General features: G+C 36.0%; 1 protein-coding gene across 3 annotated transcripts in view; it reads left to right on the top strand.

Moving 5' to 3' along the window:
* LOC148940214 (KICSTOR complex protein kaptin-like) overlaps window positions 1-16515 on the top strand; it is a 66389-nt gene extending 49874 nt beyond the window's left edge. For 2 of the 3 annotated variants that reach the window (XM_089106184.1, XM_089106181.1), the window contains exons 6-8: window positions 478-613; window positions 4950-5108; window positions 15173-16513. In XM_089106184.1, the coding sequence (XP_088962310.1) occupies window positions 478-613; window positions 4950-5108; window positions 15173-15244 (367 nt within the window). In that variant the 3' untranslated portion in view covers window positions 15245-16513. Of the gene's footprint in view, window positions 1-477; window positions 614-4949; window positions 5109-15172 lie in introns of all 3 variants that reach the window. The other variant, XM_089106183.1, reaches the window with a different exon arrangement.
* Window positions 16516-24827: the final 8312 nt, after the last annotated feature.

Raw genomic sequence — 24827 nt, 5'->3', positions numbered from 1 at the left:
AGTGATTTTTTTGCTTAGGCAATATAAAAAATCATTATAGATAGTGATAAATCACAAAGGATGGCAACCCTGCGCATGGCGACTGAACTAGCAGTCACTGAGATAAAAAGCATGCTTTACCATTTTGTGATGATTTAATTTTGTGACATATTTTCCGGAGGCTATCACATTATTCTTCAAGCGTATATGTAATAAATAATCACAACCTTTTTCCTCATTATTCCTATGTCAAATTCTTTTGGCAGATTTTTCTATAGAAAATTTCAAACCAATAAAAGGGGCGGAACGATTTTGAGTCAGAACATTTATACCGGAAAGCTCTCTTTTTTTCTCTGCTAAAATTATTCTTTGACAATAATAATCATGACAAAAACAGTTGCTTTACAGTTCTTTGATGTTTTGTTTCTTACCTTAAAGGAACACCCTAAAAGGAATGCAGTTCCCTTACCTTATACTTATCTTGTACTTACCTTAAAGGAATATACTCCATAATGGATTGAATACACGTCAGAAGCTACCATCAAGTGAAACCTTTGATGTTGTGACATGTTGTACCGTTGGGGACGTTACTATGGATGGCATCGATGAAATTATTCTTGGAACTTACGGACAAGTATTACTTTATTAATTTTTTAACTTATTTATTTATTTTTATTCCTATGTTAACCGCGCCAGGTACTTAAAGGTAGCTGATATGCCGCTGTTTGGAAACCTTGCGGTTTTAAATGTCTGTTGAACCTTCTTTTGAAGGAGTCAATTGAGGGGTTTGCAGGAACAACATCCCCAGGAAGATCATTCCAGATTGAAGTGCAACGACAGATGAAGCTGTTCCTAAAGGCAACATTTGCACGCTACTACTACTATTACCCCCACTACCACTAATACTTCTGCTTCTGTAGTTAGTACTACCAAGGCTGAGGATATTCAAATATACATCTGAGGAGATGTTGAGGGGAAAGTTAAATTAAATCAAAACATACTATGTTTATACAGATTATTAAAAGAACGTATCAGCAATATTTTTGGAACGGCTTACCGTATCGAGATGAATTGCGGGGCATCATGAGGGAATGTTTAACTGAACAAAAGGCAACTTGTTCTTGTTACTACTGCTATTAATACTGCTGTTACTACTGTTACTACTACTACTAATACAGCAGTTTTACTGCTACTACTGCTACTAATACCACCACTACTACTATGATACTAGTACTATTAAGGCTAAGTGTATGAAGGTGAAAATTGAGAGAATTTTGAGGGGTAATTTCAGCTAAATAAAAACACATTATGTGCATGCAAATTGTCAAAAAGGAGTATTTCATGAACGCATTAGGGAATTGATTTGGTAATTTCATGAAATGCTTAAAGGGGAAGATCAATTGACCAAAAGGCAATATGTGCACCTTATTACTTATACTACTACCTCTGTTTCTTCCACTTCTACTACTGCTCCTACTACTTATTGCAACTACTTGGAAGGCTAAGAGTATTAAGGTGGAGATTTCAGGAAGTATATGATTATACAGGTTATCAAAAGGGCATATCGGCAATATCATAGTAACGGCTAATTGTATTAAGTTGAAAAACCCAGGACTTGATGAGAGGGATGTTCAACTGACCAAAAGACAATATGTTAATGCTACTGCTGCTACTAGTATTAGTGCTAATACTGTTAATACTACTAGCAATACTAATACTACTACTCTGACCACTATTACAACTATGTCTAAGGGTATGAAGGTGAATTTTCAGGGAATATTTTTAGAAGATGAACTGAATCACAACACGCTGTCTGTATGCAGGTTGTAAGATGGGCGTATCAGCAATATTGTAGGAACGATTTGGTGTTTCAAGTGAAGATTACAGGGTTCGTGGGGAATGTTGAATTTAACCAAGGACAATATTTACATCCTAATGCGATGGCTTCTACTCATACTATTACTACTGCTACTGCTGCTACTACTGCAACTAAAGCTAAGGCTACTACTATTAATTTTACTGCTACTACTATTACTAATGGTAATAGTACTACTGCTACTAAAGCTAAAGGTATTAAGACGAAAAAGTTGAGCATTATTGAAACGGAACTAAAGCGGAACACACTATGCGCATACAGGTTATCAAAAGGACGTATTAGCAATTTTTCAGGAACCATTAATGGTATTAAATTGAAACTTTCAGTGTGTGTTGAGGGGAAGGTTGAAGAAAACAAAAGGTGCTATGTGCCTACCGCTACTAATTCTATTATTGCTACTACAGCTATTGCTACTTCGCAAGCTAAGGGTATAAAGGTGAAGCTTTCAAGGAATATTAAGGCGGATGGTGAACTAAATCAACATGAACTGTGAGCATCTAGATTGTAAAAAGTGTAATACAGCAGTATCTCAGGATCGGCTTACATTATTAAGTTGGACCTTTCAGGGTGAGTCGTGGTGGATTTTGAACTAGCCAGAAGGCACTATGTGTATTCTGTTGATAATGCTACCACGATTGCCGTAACTAATGACGCTAAAGTATGAAGGTGAAACTTTTAGGAAACGTTTAGGGTGAGTTTGAGTTAAACGAAAAAATTATATGCCTGCAGGTTACAAAAGGGCATATAAGCAACATCATAGGCAGCACAGCGCTATCATAGATAGTATTATCATAGAAACTGTTAAAGGATCGAATTCGATTGGAGAATCGAATATTGAGAGCAAAAGTTCAGATTATACTTATTACCGGAGAAAAAAGAAACGAGACAAAAAGGGAGAGGAAAAACACACCGAAATCAGAATTTCAGCTTGAGTTTGCTACTGGAGACTTCAAAAACAGGAGATACAGAGAAAACATAGAAAACGATTAGCATTTCAAGTTTTTCTTTGGAGAGTAGAAAAATGTTTGGGCTATAGATAGTTTTGTAGAACTACAGCTCGAAGTAGATGTTCACGGGCCATAGGTCTAAAATGCTAGAATATTGCATTTTAAAGGCATATTACACCCTAATATGGGTCTTAAGACTTAAGGCAAAGGTACTCAAAGTGTGGGGCGTGACCTTCCACAGGGGAAGGGGCACATGAAAATTGAAATTTGAGTGTGAGGAAATTCCTCAAGAACTAGCAATAAGTTGTTTAAATTCTATGTTAATTTTAAAAGAAAATTATTAAATAAAAAAATAAAATAAAATAAGAATGCTTTTAGAAAGACCTGTAACCATTTCTTCGGCTAAAACAGCCATATCAACCCCTGAAGGAAATGAGTTCGTTGAGTTTAGCAGACAAGAACTGCTTATTGATCTCAATGCAGTGGCTTTTTGAAAGCTACAATTTAACAAGACAACTTATTAACAATATTCTGGGTGAGTGTAAAAGAAGAGTACCCGATTTTGCTTGAAAAAATCAGAGAATACTTGTCCCATTTACAACTACTTGTTTATGCGAAACAGGATTTTCTGCCCTAGTATCAATCAAGTCTTTAGTACAGTGGAAAATTAGATATCAGCAAAGAATTGAGAATAGCTTTATTAAATATTTTTTCTCGTTTCACCAAACTTTATGGTGAAAAGAACGAACCCAACCATCACAACAAAACCTTAAACCTTTGGTACCTTGTAGAATAAATACATCTTGTTTTGAAATAAATTTGCATATGTGATGATTAATATTAGCCTGTATTTGTTGTTTGTTTTTAACGTATTGTACTCTAAACATGACTATTATTATTATTTTTATGAAAGAGGCACTTGTCTGGGGTTGGCCAAAGTGTGGGAAAGGGGGGGGGGTTAAAGTTTGAGAACCTATAACCTAAGGATTTAACCCTAAATACGTTACTTCAGTATAGTGTGCAGATGTAAAACACGGTATAGCCAAATTTTGTGTTGCAAAATGACGTTTGACATTATGTAAGAACTTCGGTATTTTTAAATGCTACAAAAAGTACTTTGTAACCCCACTTTGTAACCCTAACTTGTAACTGTGTACTTTGTAACCCTAACTTGGTTGTTCCAGTTGTTCCCAGTTAGCTTCGGGAGTGGGTCTATCAGGTTTGTATCAAGAAGGAGTAAGCCCTCTCTCCGCCCTGTTTACAGATTTGACTTGAATGGTCTCTAGTTAAAAAAGAATAGCATGACAGCAAAATTTCATTTTTATCTAATTCTTAAACTTAAATTAGGTACTTTTTGAGGCAAAAAGCCCCGTCTCAGTTAGTGTTTTTCTGCTTTTACATATATTAAAATTTACTAACTTATATTTTATCCAGTAGGCATATTTACATACATATCACAATTGACAGTGTTTCTTTTTTCTATTTTTGATGTTTTATTTTATTTTGGCTACTTTATTTACTTGTTTATTCTTCTCTTATTTATTTTTTTATTTTTATTTATTTACTTGTTTATTTTTTGTTTATTCTTCTCTACTTTATTTACTTGTCTGTGAAAACAAGTAAAATGCAGATATTTCTGCTGAGGCCTTGCTCAACTATCCGCAAAGCAAGAAAAAGAATAAAAATTATAAAGAGAGAGAAAAGGGATAAAGGAAAAAGAGAGAAAAAGTATATAAAAGTCCATGGGCCAATGTAAAAAGACACACCATGTAAAAACATAAAAAGAAGAAACTGTTTTGACGGAATAGTGAAAAGATAACAGTTGCTTTTTCACCATTATTTTATACCTTTTAAATACTTAAACCTTTTGAAAGGTTGAATACCTTTTAAGTACTTAAGCTTATACCCCGCTGAGATACTAAATTCCTAAAATCACCTTGTAAATGCGACCTCATTGCCTCAGCTACTGCAATTTTCCTTCTATGAATAAATACTTATTCATCCTTTATTTTTATGTTTATCCATTAGGCTATTTTTCACCCCTATTACGCTTACAGTTCAAAGAGTTCCACGTATATCTGTGTTTAGCTCCATGTAGACCATTACTATTAATACTAAAAATAGCCTAAAAGATTTATTTATTTAAGGTAATTCTTTGTTATAAATGCAACAGAGAAGGTGGATGGGAGTTGCTTTGGAAGAAAATCTGGTCAGGACCTGTGCTCCAGCTTCATTACTGTGATTTGACTGGTGATGGTGTCAAAGAGCTTGTTGTTTTGACTACGAATGGGATGCAGATTTTACAGGTAAAAGAACCTAACCAGTTCTTTTGCTTTCAGGGGCAGGAGACATGCTCCCGCAGCCTTAGAAGTCAATTAAATATTCGTAAAAGAGTAGGCAGAAAATTTGTTGTTTGTTGTCTTAGCTCCAAGACTGCGGATATTTAATTTTTTTTTATAATTTTCAAGGAGATTAATCGATCAGAATCCTTAAATGTGTAATCCTTACGTTATTTTTGTAATTCTATGTCCGTACTAGCATTTGGTTTTGAAAGACAGGCAAAATCTGTTTTACTCTTGTAAGATACCTGGTCGACTGGTCGTATCTCAGAAAGTATAGCAGATACAGAAATTCTGATTTACCTATTGACCTCACTGTTTCAAGAATAGGGTGGAGAAAGGGGTTTGGCCGTAAGTCAAAATCGAGTTTGTGGATGCTAGGCTTTGGCAGAGAGCAGCTGAGACGAGGGACACTTTCTTGCTATCACTATTATTCACATTGAAGTGAATGTTATTATTCACTTCACACTTCACTTCACATGAAGTGAAGTGAATATTATTCACTTTTAATGAAAATCGAAATTCACTCTTTGCTTCTTATTTTTGTTTTGTTTTAAATTTCATTAGAAGACTTTTCTTCTGTGGTGTTGTAACCAATGATAGACATCTGAATTTCTCATTTACACACTGTTTAAGTTGAAGGGAATTTGCTTTTAGACTATCAATCAATCAATCATTTATTACCCACAACTAACAAAAAGTAGTACAAGTGGAGTAAATAATAATAATAAAAAAAAAAAAAAAAAAAAAACTCAACAAACACTAGCAATTAAATTAAACTACGAAAAGAACTGTAAAAGACCGTGGTCAGGGCCAAATTTACAAAATGCATCTGCAGAAAGCTTTTTATGTAGGTCACCGAGCTTTTGAGTTACATCCGTAACATAAAAACCGATTTATGTTACGATTACCGATTTCTAGTCCAAGGCGGCAGAGAAAGAAGAAATTTGCAAAATTTGAAATAAGTAACTTTAATCTTTTTAAATCCTTTAGCTTAAGAACAGAATGAACACCCGAAAAATAAAGCACAGAATGATCAGAAAAAGTCGAGAATAAGCGCCCAAGAGCTCTTCTGTTATATTTTCCACGGTTTGCTACAATTTTTGAATAACTGAACTGAAGTTTTCTTACTGAATCAGCAACAATCTGTTTACGAAAGAGAGCTAGAGAATTAGAAACAGTAATACCAAGCCACCGAAAGGAAGAGACAGAAAATTCATTACATACCAGAGGAGTAGACGAAGACAGATTATAAGATAAGAATTCACACTTGTCAAGATTCAGGGATAGACCAATATTTAGGAAAGACTGAGAAACTATGGAAACCATCGCAGAAAGAGCAGACTTAGTACGACTAATCAACAGAATGTCATCAGCATAGGCAATGTAAGAAACATCAGTAGAACCGGAAAAATAAGTGCCTGAGATCTTTTCCAGAACAGTAAAAATACAAATTTTGAACAGGGTTGGTGATAAAACACCTCCCTGCCTAACACCACGAAGCACTTTAATAGTCGTTTCTGGAGAAGATTTCAGGCGGAGGTAAGAATTAGAACACCAAAACCGTAGAAGGTAAATAACCGAAAAATTAACACCAGAAAAAGCCAAAGAAAAGAAAAGCTGGTTATGAACAACATAATCCAAAGCCTTTGAAAGATCAAGTGTACAGAGATATACGCCTTTACCCTTAGAAGAATTAGAAAGTAGAATAGAAGAAAGGACACGATGAGCATGTTGGCACCCCACACCAGGTCTGAAACCAAGTTGAATTTCACCACAGAAAGAAATATTTCGAGTTAAATTAGGTAAAAGAATATACTCGAAGACCTTGCTAATATTGCAAGAAACAGAAACTGGACGGTAAGAAGAGCAATCTGTTGGCGGTTTACCTCTTTTTAAAATTGAAGTCACGCTGCCTCACAAAAAGCTTTCCGGAACGACAGAAGATGCCAAGCACATTTGAAACAAAAGCGCAAGATGTGACACAAGTTCAGCCCATTGGGGAGTTAGATGCATTTTAGAGATACCATCAGCATCAATAGATTTCGACTTAAGATGATTCAAAGCATTCAAAACTTCACAACGCGATATAGGCAAAACAAAGTGCTGACTTAGAAATCTAGGGACAATTTTAACAAACGCTTCACCAAACTATTTATGAACGGAATAATTCAAAACGGAGAAAATCTTCGAATAATATGCATGCCAAGAACTTGGTGGAATATCAATACTACTTACATCAGAATCGTCTGTTTTACTTGAATTAATTACATTCCTCCAATCCTTAGGCGAAGATGGAAAATCAAGCCCTCGGTATCGGACACTTTTTAGATACTTCTTAAATTCTAATTTAGTTTTCTGTTTAATAAAAAAAACATTACCGGACCTGGGGCGACCACTATCTGTCCAAATTTTTAGCCAAAATTTAGCTTTATTTTTACAGGCCTTAAGGTTAGGGTCAAGTGACCAAAGAGGCTTTTGAGTATTTTTTCGGATTCGCTTTACTGGGACAGAAATTTTTTCAGCTTCTTTCATAGCAGAGAGGATAGAATGATAATATCGGTCTATTTCATATTTAGCGTAAATAAAATTCTGACTACACTGCAAAAGCTGATAAGGAACATAAATCGTACTTAAAAGTGAAGCCAAAGTTATAAGATAAACAGAAAAATTCGCATCATTCCAATCAGGCTTATAAAACCATTTAGAACGTACACCACGACTCTTAGACATACTCCCAGACCAAACAACAGACTTTGATAAACAAAAAGACAGCGGAAGGTGATCAAGATCATTCTCGTCAAAATGAACCGTAACTGGCGAGCAGACAAGAGCTGCAGAACAAATAGCGTGATCAATGTCTGATTTACTACCTGAATGGTGAATATACGTATAATCATGGGACTTCCGAACAATTTTATAAGCCGGGAGAGAATCAAAAAGCTGACTATTCCTTATATTATCAGAAGCAAGATCAGTATTAAAATCACCAGCAATAACAAAATGCAACCCGTTATCCGATATCTTTTGAATTAAAGTTTTAAGACCATTACAAGCACAAGATAAATTCTGAAGTGAACGAATTGAACGATCATTATATGGCAGATACATATTAATTATTACAACATTACCAAGACGCACCGCAAGAAAAGTGTCATCTGATTGGAAAAGCAGAGTACTTGCACCAAAAATATTTTTCTTAAAAACGCGTGCTAAGCCGCCAGAAGGGTAGCCACAAGTAACTTTAGCTGGACGCACAAAAACAACGTGATCACTGCTTCGTCTCAGAAAATTTTCGCTAAAGGCAGTCAGTAAATGTTCTTGGAGACAAACAACGTCGTAATTAACATAGATATCATCAATCAAAAAGGCCCTATCGCTCGTTCCAATAAAATTATATAAGAATCTACTTATGTCCAGATTTAATTCTGAGAATAGACCTTATCATTGATCTTTTTCTTCACAGGACATTGTAGGCTATCAGAAGGATGAGATCCCTCATAACAGACACATTTCGGAGATTTCGTACAGCGATCACTGTTCGTAGATAAATGAGGTCCAGCACAACGAGTGCACTTGGGAGTGCTACTAGTACATGCACTTTCCAAGTGTCCAGGGGAATGACACTTGAAGCAACACTTTGGCAAGTGCTTGACCTCATAAGCACGGAAGTTTTCATACCCAATCTTCAAACCGTTTTGCAGAAATGATCTTTTCGTAATCGTGTCTATAAATTCAAGTTTAACCGATTTGCTTTTTCCAAACAGACTGGCCCCGATTATACCAAAATGGATCTGTAGCATTTCAAGGTTAAAATCACACGGGACTTCTCGAATAACACCAGTGTGTTTTTTAGATAAAACTTTCACACTAGAACCAGGTAGAGCTTCCTTTGCTGATTTGCAAAAATCTTTAGCTGCAGATTTCTCAATATTCACCGTCCACCGCTTTTTAGTCGCTTGCACTCTAGACACCAGCTGATGTCCAGAAATTGAGTCTATTACTATTTTTGCTTGAGCGGGTCACCAAGCTCAGCCGAGGGATTGGAGGTCGAAATTGTAGTATGTGTATCAAACGCAGCAGGTTGGTTAGTCACAGGCATTTGAGGACAGTTCAGATTGCACGAATCAATCTTAGCAGATATTAGCAAAATCGCTTGCTCAAGGCTCGTAAGCTTGGCTGTGACGTGTGTAAACGCTGTAGCAGAGATAACAGGGACTTCTGTTGGCCTTTTGATGACAAAACAAGGGAGCTGTTTTCCATCGGCATCACATTTCTTCATAAAGTCTATAATATCTTGCAGGTGATTAAGAATTGCATTAGTGCCCCTTCTGAGAGGGGGATCATTTTCATTCACACAACTCCATAGCTTTGGTTTCTCTGACTTAACGGTTTCCAAATCTTTAAAAAAGTCCACTTCTTTCCGTAAAATAACGGCTTCATCAACACCACTTAAAGTTTCCTGAACAAAGTTCAACAGCGGTGAATACAAAAGCTCGGAAACGCTCATCTCATTATAAATTCACTTCAAAAATAATTTAAACCAACACACGCGAAGTACACGTGATGGTCAGGCGACGAGCGCTGAATAATAGTAAATTAAGTTCATTAAAGCTAAACTTGCCACACAGGTTTGTTTATAATCCAGGAGAAAGCTATTTTTTCGTTTTCATTGATATAATCCTTTGCAATAGGTTTGAATCCAAAACAGGTCTTTTCACCATGAACTCTGAATGAACACTATGTTTCTTCGTTTAAACATTTTGCTCGCACAGAGTTCTTTCTTAAGAAAAATATAAGTTTACAGGCTTACCTCAAAATCTTACATACATAAGATGTATATATTCTTGAAAACGACAATGATTTTCTGGTTTTGAAAAAACGATCTAAATAGGACTTTGGGAGATTTCGTCCTCCCCCCCCCCCCAGTGCTCTTAATGTATCAATCCTCCGTTTTGCCTTCAAGTCCAGTTGACATTTTCCGTCATGAGTCAACCCAAAAATCTTGGTCATTTCCATTGCACTTCTAGTAGGGAAAACTCGTATAATATGAACAATCTTAGTTGCCTAATTGCCCGCAAGTTCTCTGGACATGGCCAGTCATAAATCTTTGAAAACCTTTTATTTGGGGTCTCCAATTGCCTTAAAATGGTTCACAGAACTGATAAACTATTTGAACCATCCGTACTCTATGCCTATCTACCTTAGTTCTGACCTAGGATGAATGATAGACTATCTAACAACAAGTGAAATGAATCATTTTTGTACAATTCTGATAGTTATGCTAGCGTTACCTTTCACAGAGACTGTCTGCATCGGCTTTACTCTAATTAGCTATGGCTCTCAATTTTTTCATCATTTCCATAAAGTTGATGGCGTCGGTGTCGCCAGTGACACCGACGATAGGCTAAAGAGTCCCATATGTTTTGCTATTATTACACATGTTCCTGATGAAGTCTTGCCAAGTTATTTGTCTTCCCTGGCTCGGCAACGTATAATAACAAGGAAAATCTGACAAATTTGCTCATACAAGTTTGTTTTGAAAAGCATGGATAATTTATAAGCGGTAATGAGTGACCCTATGACCCTGGGCTAAGAGCCCCGTTTTCCGTATAGATGCACATCAATACTTGCCTATGAGGTGTTTTCAGTGCCAAGAGGACAGGCATGCTGCTAAGAATTGTTTATACTCGGTGTTCTAGTTGTTCTGGTAAACATTCGAACACAAAAGTCAAAGCCTATAATGCTGCACTGATATGTACTCTCTGTAAGCAATTGGACCACCCGTACGACAGTATTAAGTGTCCCGTGCCCGGAAAGCTAATGATGAAACCATGACTAAGCGGAGCTAAAAGTGATTTTGTGCAACATGATCGGTATTAAATGCCCCGTGGCCAGAAAGCTAATGATGAAACCATGACTGCTTGGAGCTAAAAGTAATTTTGTGCTACATGATCGGTATTAAATGCCCCGTATGTACTGTGCATACAAGAGTATTTCTTGTCAGCTGAGTCTTCATCCCTAGTAAAAGTCAAAGATAAAACCAAAGTTTTCACTGCCAGCCAAACGTTTGAATAGAGGCAGACCTTCTGGTGGGCTTTGTTTGCCAATCAGTTCCCACCTCTCGACATCCGTCTTTGTCGAGAACGAGTCTTTCCTTGTAATAAAAGTTTCAAATCTAGTGATATATTTCTGTTACTTACCGACTGATTATACAGGGGCCTTACTTCCAAAGAAAATTTCTTTTGGGCTGCAGCAAAACTTGCTAAATCTTTGCAGCAGTGTGCCCTTGCATCTCATCACGTTATCCTTGCTGGGGACGCCAACTGCGATGTCACTGGCAGATCAGTCAAGAGATCAAATATATTTATCTGTTAATCTGACTCTTCCCCAAAATTACCATTCTTACACGTATATCCGCTGCTCAGAAGCTATTATCTCCCATGATTTCATGCTCTGTTCGAGTGGTATGACTGGAAAAGGTTCAAGCTACGTTGGCTTTAGTGTTTCAGGATCGGATCATTTGCAAATCTCAAACTGTTTCGGTACTAATTGTGTTCCCTTTGCAAATGAAAAAAAGAAACAGAAGTGGTTTTTAAATGCGATTGGAAGAAAATTGATGTGACTGGATATATGGCAGAGCTGAATACTATACTCAGCAAAATTAAGGTCCTCTTGCTACTGCTGCAACAATCCGGAATCGGAAAAGCTCATCGGAGGAAAAAGGCCTGAAGGATTGCCTCAGAGCTACAAAGTGAGAATAACTTTATCAATTTTTTCATAAGCAAATTTTCTCCCCCCCCCCCTCCCCGCCTCGATTCTTTGTTAGAGTATCATTACAAATCTCTACTAGCGCACAGTCTGGTCATCGTTGATTCGGATATCGGTTTTTCGGTGTCGACCTCTGACATTTACCGTGGTATCATTCGCCTTCAAAAAAATTCTGTCGTGGAAATGACCACTTATGCGGTTTAAATTTACTATATGCAAGTGTCAAGCTTGTGCGGCATCTAAAGCTATTGTGGCAATTCTTTTTTAACTCTGGTATTGTTGCCGAATCTGTCTGTATCGGTACATTGACTCCTGTTATGAGAAAAAGGTGAAGATAGCCGACAGGGCTGGTCGTACAGGCCTATAATAATTTTTTCTGTTCTTTGTAAGCTGCTGAAGTTATTAGTGATAAAGGACATAAATAAGGCTTGATCTACCCCAGACATCAGTCTAGTTTTAAGGAAGGTTACAGTTAGGAGCTACAGTATATACTGTAACAGTTAGGTTACAGTATACAGTTATTATCTGCTTGGCAATGTTCTGGTTGATACGGAGAGTAATGGCGAGTTCCCCGTTCTTGCAGCTCACGATGTTTCTCGTACTTTCGTCTCTGGTCTGCATTCTCAGTGATTGTATAGCGCGCAGCAGTGTAGTCTTGATCACTCAGTTGTGCAAGTGTTTGAAAATATGTATGCTAGGTTATGTGTGGTCTTGAAAGTTCCTGTCCATGACGATGTTATTTTTAAGGCTAAAATAACAGTTTAGAAAAGAATCCGCCTGTTTGGTAACTTTTTCCTTCTTGTGTAATAATAGTGTAATTCAACCCCTCCAAAAATATTAAAATTAGTTTCATTTTTCAAGGATTGGATCTTTTGGATTGGAACACGCTCAATTACGCTTATGATATTTTAAATTTAAGTAAAACTGTATCATCTATTGAAGAGAATTTTTATAAGCTCAGTCGGGAATATACCAAAATTGGTCTAAAAATTTAACGCGTCGAAGAGTGAGGCTTTCGGTAAACCTACAGGTAATATTGACTGTATAAAAGTAGGAAATCGGGATATTTGATTATCCACTTGCGTTAAACACCATGGTCTTCCAATAAAAGATAGTGTGAAATCAACCAGGGCATTCCTTATCACACATCTAAATGAGAAACATAGAAATGCGTTTTGCATTCTAGTCCGCTGTAAAGCCTGCTTAAGGTTATATGTCGTTACACTGTAATATATTATTGTAGGTATACCATAATGATTAGAGTATATCTACTATTTATATGCAAATAATTTAGGTTTAAAAATAAAACGCTGTATGTATATTTTTACGAAATTAATTGTCGTCAATACAATCAATGAGATGTTTAACGCTGCATTTGACTTGCAATTTTTTTTACATTAGCTTGCATTTTGTTTAGAGACACGTAGTTTAGAGACACGTAGTATATTGCATCTAAATATAAATCCGATAACCGAGAATAGTGATTGTTTTTTCGATAATTCAGAATTGAAAAAGTTTGCTCAAAAATATATTTCCTACCAAACATAATAATTAATTGCTCAGCAAACCTTTTTAAATCCTTGTAGTATTCAGAGGGCAAAGTACCATAGAAATCTGTCAAATTTAGTAGATTTTGTTATCAAGTTTTGATAGAAATCTATAAAGTTTAAAAATCTACCCACAAGAATAGATTTAGTTCTGTAATCAAATCAGTTAAAAACCCAAGATCTCAGGCTTATGTATATCTAAAAGTTTTTACGGAGCCTACCAGCCAGTCTATCCCTGCCTCTTTGGAACTGCTCCAGTTCAGAGGGATTGGCTTGTTGTTTACTATAGCAAAACAGTTTATGCAGTGAAAGTCACATGCACTAGCTATTGTAGTTACAAGCAGTTGAGGTTTCAATCGCAATCTGTCACAGTCACAAGTATTTACAGTTTCAAGTAGTCACAAATTCAAAAGTAGTCACAACTTGAAAAAGTCCCAATAACAGTAGTACTAATTGCATAAGTAGTATTTATAGTAGCCCTTAAAGGTTCAATTTATTGCTTTTAGCTGTTCCTCAGATATTGTTCATCTGCCCTTTTGACAACCTGCATACATAGAGTGCATTTTGATTTTGTCCAATATACACTCGAATATCGCCTAATAGTCTTACCTTCAAGCCCTTAGCCATGCCAGATATATTGCAGATAGGTCATTTTAACATCCACATTTGGTTATAAAACCCCTTCAACAGGTCTTGAAATTTCAACTTAAAACCTTTATCCGTTCCTAAGATGTTGTAATATTCCTTATGACATGCATGGATGAACATAGTTTCTTTTGATTTAATTTAACATCCCCAATGATAGTTTGCTCTGGAATTTCTAATGTACCCCCTCCCCCTTTTTCCTGGGAAATTGAACATACACCCTTTTCTTAATCTGGATATGTATTGTACCCCCTTTGACAGCCTGGATGTATTTAAGCCCTTTTGATAAAAATTACCTATTGAATAAAAAATGCCCTCAATTTTGTAGATGGGTGTCTTCTTGTACATACTGGGATATGTCCCAGTGTGTACCATTGTTTCTGTCCCTCTATATACCAGATGACACCGATCGCGCTATTTTTTGCATTCTGAATATTTTGCCCCAAGATGGCCACATAACATGAACATATAATTCGGCTTTCATTTGCTACCATAAGCACTCAATTTTACTAAAGTAAAAAAGAAATAAACAAAGAAAATCTAAAAATGAAATGTTATTGGTGGTGTTTCCCCAACTTTGAGATAAGTTTAATCAAAAACAAACATGGTAACATAGCGAAATAATGGGTCTGAACAAATGAAGATCAAAGTAATTATGCTAGGTGGTGTTTATGGATTTTTTTTTCGAATATGCTAGATTGCGCCCCCTTTCACTCCGTTGTGTATTGGTATGGTGTGTAATATGGTCTGCCAGGTGCGTTGTGGCGAGGATCTAAAGAACCGTACCAAGATGCCTCGTGGGCCTTGCGTAAGATGGATAATGTCGAATAGTCGAATATGCCAGTAGATTAATTGCTTATTATTATTTGTATCTTACCTTTTGTCTTTTTATATCTTTTATTATCCATATTATCTTTTATGTTACGTTATTCAAGATAGCATATTTACTTTGTGCGTGTGTTCTTTTTTTGTTCTTTCTTTCTGTTCATTTTTTAAAATCAATTTGTAAACCCTTTGTGTTCTTTTGGGCAATAAAGATATTGACTAAAAATTGTTTTGTATTTACAGCATAATCCCGAAGCTGTAAGCCGAATTTTTAGTGAACGATTGGTCCAGATTTTGAAGTACTCGCAGGAGTAGACAATCTTTTGGAAGAGAAAATTTGCAATTTTTGATCAGCAAGTGAAAAAGATATATACATCCTACCCAGTCTTTCAAAATATCAGTAAAACTCGAGTCAGTTGTTTGGACCTCGTTTCGTGCTTCTTTAATTGTGAAGCTGGTGCAGCAGCTTGCTCATTTCGGCATCAAAGTAACTTTAAAGGTATCTGAAAGAGGCTTATGCTGATGGCTAGTGTTTGTCCTAAGGAGAATCGGTTAAATAATTAACATGGTATGGTAGTGCCTCACTATGTACATTTAACAATTGGGGTCGTTGCTTGCTGAAATCGTCAGGCTAGATAAATATAGGTTAATAAGACAAAATAGGCCTAAGAATTTATGCTTTAAAATAAACGCAAACATACTCCATCCCACCCCTCAAGAACTGAAAAAGGAAAGTTTAAAGCCAAATTTTTTTTAGCTATGACTATCGATGGTTGCGTCACCTTATGAACAGGGATATATTATCCCCCGGTTAAATTTTAACAACCCAAAATAATTATGGCGACAGTGGAGTTTTTAGCCTATTCGAAACTGAAAACTACCATAACCAAATTCCTACCCATTACATCCATAAACGTTCTGTCTATTATTTTTATAGAGTCCCTTCCATTTTTTATCTACATCCCATTCCACTCCTATTTCCATACCTTGATGTTGCCTTCGGCAACATCAAGTTTGTTAATTTTGAAATTTAATATTAAATATGCTAATTTAATATTTGAAAGTTTGCTAATTTTTGGTTTGCATTTTTCGCTCTTATTTCTAATCAATTGGTTTGTAATGACTATTGACAAAAACAACTAATTTTTAAATAACCTTTAGGCTCTAGGCCAATTATTTTACTGTTGCAATTAAATTACTGCTATCATAATCTGAACTAAAAGTTTACAGTGTAGAGAAGACGCGCCGTCAACAATTTTGGAAGATTGCGAAAACAGCAAAGACCCAATTTTGCATCGTTTTAAATAAACTTTTCAATTTTATACATACATTTTGCAGATATTTAAGACTTAAGCAGGAATATCTTACGCACTCCTGTGAGAAGTTTTTCATTTATGCTTTATTCAACGCATTCGTGGAAAGTCAAATTTTGTGTCAATAGGCTTTTTTTAGTTTTTATGCTTGTTTCATCTTTTATTTATTATTTAGTTAGATTTTATTTATATTATTATCATTTGTTTATATTATTATTTTATAGTAATTTGCAATAGTGGCATATGTTATGTTTAAATATGTTATATTGTTAACTCATCAACTAATTATACATAATTGTTGTTCAAACTTAAACATTTTAATTTTTAAAGGAGATATTAGGATACAAAGGGATACAACATTACAATACGATATTAGCGTTAAATCTTTATTTTGCCATGCTGAAAAGTGAAAAATGATATCTAGGATTTCTTTTTTTGGGCTGACTATCCAGAAAAACAAACGAATGCAGAAATTCCTGGAGGCGAAGCTCTAGCTTAACTGTTTCCCCCATTCCAGGTTCCCGCTGCAGTTATTTTTGGACAATCTAGAGCGAAAAAAGTTTTTATGGGTATTTAGGAAAGCGAGAGGGGTAAATTAATCAGGATTAGTTGAAAAAGACTAAATTAGACTTTTTGTGAGGTGGGGAGGTGGGGAGGTCCTTAGTAAGTATTTCCCTCCTCTTGATAGCGTAAATACTTTTTAAATTGTGTAAAAAATAGAGATGGAAAAGTAGGGGCATATTTTTCATTACGGCTTTTTGGATTGATGAGGTATAATTATTGTTTAAAAACAGAACTGAAAAGACAAAGAAAATAATCAGTGGAGTTTAAATATTATTCAAAAATAGGCTCAAAAAAGATAAGATTCCTCTGGACCCGTGTGTTTATGTGTCTGGGGGGAGATGTAAAATATCATTACTATTTACAATTATAGTTGAAAACTAAGAATATATTCAGCTTGTTTAGAGGGAAATTGGGGGTTAGTTTTCGTTATCATTTAAGTGAAATCAGACTCGAAAGAAAGATAGAACCAGACTCGAAAGAAAATAACATTGAAAAAGGAGGGATTATATCAGCGTCAGGGGTTCTTGGATTGATGAGGTGTAATTATTAAAAAAAAAAGAGAGATAAAAAGAAAAAGAAAATAATCAGCTATTTTGAGAGGGGGAGAAGAGTATAGCGTATGGTTTCACCTTAAAGTATCAACAACACCAAAATAATGGTATTTTTGTCACATTGCTGAAAAGAGCAGTTTCTAAGATTTTGGCCATGGCCTTGGGGAGGGGGCATGTAAGATGCTGGTAAAGCTACTAAACTGTCTTTACCAAGCCAAGGTGTATCAAAGGGGAGTAACCAAAGTATGCTGACTGTGTGCTTGCCCGAGACGAAGGAAACCAGGTCAGCTATTCCTAAGATGAAGTATTACTTTTAGGATTAAAAAGATAATATTTGTTTGGGGGAGCTTTTACGTAAGTATAATTATTAGCTAAAATTATCATAGGCAGCGCGCTAAGTAAAGAACGATGTGGGCACAATATGTTTTTTTTTCTTCTTCGGTCGGGTACTTCGTATCGAACGAGTTGTCGTAGAAACTTCGAAAAGGGCTCATTCGATTGGAAATTGGAGTGGCTAGTGCTTTTTTAATAGTCGAAAGTGATTAGAGGGCAACTAGCCCCCCCCCCCCTTGCCCATCATTCCCCCAAATACATCCAATCAAAATTTTGAGATAGCCATTTTGTTCAGCGTTGTTGCTTTTCAGATATAAAATTTGTGTTTGGACTGGACCCTCCCCCACAACCCTTGGTGCCATACGCTTCAGTTATGCTCTAAGGGTAATCGATCACAATGTATCCACAATATCCTATGTATTATTTTTTTTTCTTTAGAAAAGGTCACTTTATATGGAAAGGTTCGTCGTAAAAAGTTTATAAGGGGCTCATTCCATTCGAAATTGAGAGTTCTAGTGCCTTTTTTAATAGTCGAAAGTGATTGGAGGGCAACTAGCCCCCCCCCCCCCACCACGCCCATCATTCCCCAAAACACATCCAATCAAAATTTTGAGATAACCATTTTGTTCAGCGTAGTTGATTTCCAGATAGAAAATATGTTTTTGAGGAGGACACTCCCCCACAACTCTCAGGGCAAGGGTTTTAAGTTATGCCCTGGGGGACATATAAGGTTTTTATAGAAGATGTTGTCGTAGAAACTTCAAAACATGCTCATTCGGTTGGAAAATCTGAAGGGCTAGTACCCTTTTTAATAGTCGAAAGGGATTGGAGGGCAACTAGCCCCCCCCCACACCCCTTATTCCTCCCAAAACATCCAATAAAAATTTTGAGATAGCCATTTTGTTCAGCATAGTTGATTTCCAGATAAAAATATGTTTTTGAGGAGAAAATTCCCCCACAACCCTCAGGGCAAGTGTTTTAAGTTATGCCCTGGGGGCATGTAAGGTTTTTATAGAAGGTGTTGTTGTAGAAACTTCAAAAAAGGCTCATTTGATTGGAAATTGAAAGGGCAAGTGCCCTTTGTAATAGTCCAAAGTGGTTGGAGGGCAACTAGCCCCCCCCCCCATCATTCCCCAAACATATCCAATCAAACTTTTGAGATAGCCATTTTGTTCAGCGTAAATGATTTCCTGATAGAAAATATGTTTTTGAGGAGGACACTCCACCACAACCCTTGGGGCAAGGGTTTTCAGTTATGCCCTGAGGGCATATAAGAACAATGTTGGCACAATGTACTATTTATAATTTTTTTCCTTTAGAGCAGGGCACTTCATATGGAAGGGGTCGTCGTAGGAACTTCAAAAGGGGCTCATTCGTTTGGAAATTGAGAGTTCTAGTGCCCTTTTATACAGTCAAAAGTGATTGTATGGAAACTAGCCCCCCCCCCACGCCCATCATTACCCGAAACACCTCCAATCAAAATTTTAAGATAGGCATTTTGTTCAGCAAAGTTGAGTTTCAGATAGAAAAAATGTTTTTGAAGAGGACACGCCCCCACAACACTCAGGGCAAGGGTTTTAATTTATGCCCTGGAGGCATATAAGGTTTTTATAGAAGGCGTTGTCGTAGAAACTTCAAAACAGGCTAATTTGATTGGAAATTCGAAGGGCTAGTACCCTTTTTAATAGTCGAAAGTGATTGGAGGGCAGCAGCCCCTCCCCCCCACGCCTATCATTCCCCCAAACACATCCAATCAAAATTTTGATATAGCCATTTTGTTCAGCGTAGTTGATTTCCTGATAGAAAATATGCTTTTGAGGAGGACACTCCCCCACAAACCTCAGGGCAAGGGTGTTAAGTTATGCCCTGGGGGCATATAAGGTTTTTAAAGAAGGCCTTGTCGTAGAAACTTAAAAAAAAGCTCATTCGGCTCAAACGGCTAGTGCCCTTTTTAATGGTCGAAAGTGATTGGAGGGCAATAAAAACCTTATATGCCCTGGGGGCATATAAGGTTTCTATCGAAATCTTTGTCGTAGAAACTTGAAAAAGGGCTCTTTCGATTTGAAATTCAAAGGAATAGTACCCTTTTTAATAGTCGAAAGTGATTTGAGGGCAACTACCCCTCCTCTCACGCCCACCTGTTCCCCAAACACATCCAATCACAATTTTTAGATAGCCATTTTATTCAATGTAGTTGAAAGTTTTGGAAATTAGGTCTTTGAGGATGACAACCCCTCCCCCCACAGCCCTCAGGGCAAGGGTTGTTAGTTATGCCCTGGGGCATATAAAGTTTTTATTGAAAGCTTTGTCGTAGAAACTTCAAAAGGGCTCATTCAATTGGAAATTGAAAGGGCTAGCGCCTTTTTTAAAAAATGAAAGTGATTGAATAGCGACTAACGCCTCTCTCACGCCCACCATTTCCCAAAACACATCCAATCAAAATTTTGAGATATCCATTTTGTTCAACGTAGTTGAAATTTCTGGAAATTAGGTCTTTTTAAGATGATAACCCCCCTCAGAGCCCTCAGTGCAAGGGTTGTAAGTTATGCCCTGGGGGCATATAAAGTTTATATAGAAAGTTGTTGCATAAATCATAGGTAGCAGGATCGCGCTGCCTAAGTAAAGAACGGGGACACTCGAGAACGAAACAAGAAATGGGGACCAATTAAAGAGGAGGACACTCCCCCACAACCCTCAGGGCAAGGGTTTTAAGTTATGCCCTGGGGGCATATAAGAACGATGTTGGCACAATGTACTATTTATTAATTTTTTCCTTTAGAGCAGGGCACTTCGTATCGAAAAAGTTGTCGTAGAAACTTCGAAAAGCGCTCATTGAATTGAAAATAGGAGTGGCTTGTGACCTTTTTAATAGTCGAAAGTGTTTGGAAGGCGACTAACACCCCTCTCACGCCCACCATTTCCCCAAACACATCCAATCAAAATTTTGAGATAGCCATGTTGCTTAACGTAGTTGAAAGTTCCGGAAATTCGGTTTTAGAGAATAACAACCACTCTAACAAACCTTAGGGAAAGGGTTGCAATTTATGCCCTGGGGGCATATAGGGTGATTATAGAAAGCATTGTCATTTCCAAAAGGGCTCATTTGATTGGAAATCGAAAGGCCTAGTGCCCTTTTTAATAGTCGAAAGTGATTTGAGGGCAACTAATCCCCCTTCCACTCCCATCTTCCCTTGGCCACCCTCCCACGCCAACCCTCCCATTTCTGCTCTTAAAGTTTAACCAAATCAAAATAGCGTAAGTGTATCAAAGAAATTGATAGCTAGTAATTGATTGATAGAATAATATAACTAGCATAAATAAACCAACTAATTATGTCTCCCTATGCTTTTAGGATTATACAAAACTAGCGCTTTACTGAAAACACAAAAGTCAAGTATAAAAAACAGGATTATTGATTTAAGAGTCAAAAATGGATTTGTAGCCTGACAACACTAAGCGAATCTATAAAGCTTTTCATAGTCTTACACCAGTTTCGACATTAGTAACTTTCAGTATATAATTTTCCTCTCACCAGCTATAATACCAATAGTGGGTAATATACAGTCTTAAATTGTAAGAAATATGCTTTAGTATCAATTGAAATGCAGATCAAATAAGACATAATATGAACTCTGAAAATCCGATTATTTCTCTCTTTACAAGAGTGAATTTTAAGCTATGATACAAATTCTAAAGCTAGTCTATAGTCCTAATACTATCAAGATGGCCTTACTTCAAACTTGTGTACAAACTAATCATGACATGTCCTTTTAAGAACCAAAAACGAGAGCCAGTCATTGGACTGGCCCATTGTGCAGAAGTGACACCAAATTAAATGTAAAAAAAATAAAGAAAATCCTAAAATGGATTTTTGCTTTATCTTAAAAGAGATTGATCCTAAAAGGGATTAATAACATTTTGATTCTATAAAAAGTGTTCTTAATTGGTTTGCTTTTACTGTACCAAAACTCCTATATTATTTTGTGTTTTCAGTAAAGCACTAGTTTTGTATAATCCTAAAAGCATAGGGAAACATAATTAGTTGGTTTATTTATGCTAGTTATATTAATATATATTAAATAGGTTGTGAAGTAATAATTCTTGTCCGTTTTAAGTTTCAACTTCGCTAATGAAACTCAGAGAGGAAAGAAAATAACAAAATGAAAAATAGAATCAAAAATGGGGAAAACTCGAGGATTTTGTCAGCCAGTGGTGAACCATGAAGAAGAAGAAATAAGCAAATATTTCGACAAGGACCTCTGCCAAGTCGTCCTCAGTGCTAAACAAAAAAGAAAGAAAAAGAAACCAACGAAAATTAAACCTTTCGAAGTTTACTTTACAACAACAGAATAAAAACTAAATAAGAACCAGGTTGGAATAAACGAAAAAGAAGTTTTCAAAAATGATTGAGCGAAAGTCTTCTGTTTTGCTATAGCTTTAGCTGGCCTACAAATTCGTTCATCATTTGATGTGCAAATAGGTTCTTTCAAGTTATGCCGGGCGAAAATCAAGTTATACGACTGGCTGAAAAAATCCTCGTTTTTCACCTTTTTTTGATTTTATTTTGCATTTTGTTATTTTATTTCCTCTCTGAGTTTCATTTGTCATGTATAGCCAGTCTGGTCTTAGAATGTATTTACGTTGAACTTCACTCTTTACTTCCCTCGGAAAAACTTTGTTTTTTAAAATTAATCTTTGTTCGTTTTGATTAAAATTTAATGCAGAAACAACGCTGCCATGATCTTTTCTATTTATACGGAATAATGTATGCTCGTTTTAAGTTTTAATGTCACTTCTTAGTTTCAGTTGAAAATACTCACAAATATGACCTATGATTCAAGTGAACATACCACTCGATGTCTATTTTTTAGGTTTCTTCTGAGTATAATAATTGTTTGTGGCGCGAATTCAATTTTAAAGCCTTATGAACAGAAGCTGTAACCAGCTTGCATCCTATGTAACATCCTACCTTTTTTATTGTTTTTTTTTTTTTATATAAATAGTTTTTCTATTTTTCTTTCCCTACTCAGCTTATCAAAAACTTGCATTTTCCCCTTAAATCAAAGAACAGTATATTTCCGCTATTCGCCGAAACCCAAAAATCTCGGTCATCCCCTTTGCAATTCCAGTGGGCTTTCCCAGTAGGCAAAACTCGTATAAAACGAACAGTCTCAGTTGTCCTAAGGACTGAGCATAGAGTTATGAATTTTAGAAAACTTTTTATTTCGGGTTTCCAATCGCCTTCAAATGGCTCACAGAACTTATATAGTATTTGAATTACCCTTACTCCATGCTTATCAACCTTAGTTATGCCCCAGGATGGATGGATGATGGACTATCTATCAATAAGTGTAATTACATCATTTTTATACAATTCTGAAAAAGGCTAATGCCGGCTTTGCTTGTCACTCACAGTATCTGTATTGGCTTTTTTAATAATTAGCCATGGCTCTCAACTTTTTCATCACAGTCCACCAAGTTGATTTTAATTCACTGGACGTTTTGGCTAAGGAAATTGAAAATAAAGTAAGCATATATGCTATGAACTGTACGAAGAAATCGTTTGTAATTTCAACCCCATTCTCAGGTATGAACACAGGGATATGGATCTTTGAATCCAAGTTCCTTTCTCTAGTCCTACATCTCTGGTCCTAATTTAAGATGACAAAAATAGCGACGAAGACCACACTGCCTTTCCATAACAAACAACAAAAGTACGAAGAACAATAGGGAAATATTTTTGCAAGACAGTGGAGATAATTTGAATGAATATTTCGGCCCTATGTCCAAGGACCGTCCTCAGCAAGACAAAAATATATGAAAGAAAAAAGACTCACAACAACATGCAACCAATAAAACCAAAAATTAAATTTTTTTTCAAAGCAGTCCTAGCATCCTTACTTCAGCACAGTTCAACCAGGACTGATTAAAAGTAAGGTAGAACAAGGCGATTCAATGAGATGAAAGAAAAATAATTTAAAACACGTTCTTATTGCTAATCCAGCTTTTTTGGCAGCTAACCTCAAAGGTCTTTTTGTGACCGGTTCTGTGTTAATATCTATCGGTTTTTTAAAATAATTTGTAAGATCATTTTTAATTAAATTTGTGTATAGAGCATTTAGTGTATATTTCCCCAAGTCCCTATTTAAGGAAATATTATTATTAATCCTAAGTCTTATTTCAATTGATTCTCAGACTACCTGCTATATGCCTAGGTCATTGCTAATAAGGGCAGATTCATCAATAAGTATATTGTGGCTAGGATTTTCAAAAATATGGCTGCCTAATGCAGAATCATATGAAACAACGGAGATACTAGAATTTAGAGCTTTGACAATATCATCTTTATGCTATTGTATACGTTTCTCCAAATTGTGTTGAGTTCTACCTACATAATATTTGCCACAATCACATGGTATTTGATAGACCCCTCTTTGGCGAGTAACTGGGGTTTTATCTTAACCAGAATTTAGAAAATTTATGATTCGAAAATTATTTGTGAATACTACATACAGATTATTTTTTGTGCAAACTTTTTTAAGATTTGTAGTGATTTTTGGGATGTAGGGGAGGTAAATTATGTTTAAGGGCTTGTCAGAAATATCACATGGTAAACTATCATTAATTTTACGGGAATGTCTCTTCAGTATACAATTAATTACACTATTAATAAATAAAATAGGATACCTATTTCCAAAAAGTATGTCCTTGATAAAGTTTAATTCTGCTGTTATGTGGAAATCAGAACAAATGTTTAGGGCCTGATCGACGAGGGATATAACGACTGCTCTCTTAACTTGTGGGGGGTGGTTTGATTTAAAATGCAAATATCTATTATTTTGTGTTGTTTTTCTATAAATAGTAAAATTGAGTTTATCGAAGCTACGAATAACTAACACATCTAGGAATGGGATTTATTTACAGTTTACTTTAGAAATCGAAATCGCAAATTTTGAGGATGAGGCTTTTTTTTCCAAATTTCGCAAATTTGGAGTTTGACGCTTTTTCTAAATGAGCATAAATTTCTTTTCGCAATAAACTTTTACTTTTAATACGAACCAAAATAATAGTTAACATTCCTGAGTCAGTGTTAGATGGGATTTTTTTTCACCAGGCAGTTTTTTTCAAAACGCGTTT

Source organism: Artemia sp. Qi Xiang Cuo, chromosome 20 (assembly GCF_049724085.1).
Source record: "Artemia sp. Qi Xiang Cuo chromosome 20, ASM4972408v1, whole genome shotgun sequence".
Classification (NCBI taxonomy): domain Eukaryota; kingdom Metazoa; phylum Arthropoda; class Branchiopoda; order Anostraca; family Artemiidae; genus Artemia; species Artemia sp. Qi Xiang Cuo.
Note: the sequence above shows the minus strand (reverse complement) of the source record. Positions and strands in the feature narration are given on the sequence as shown.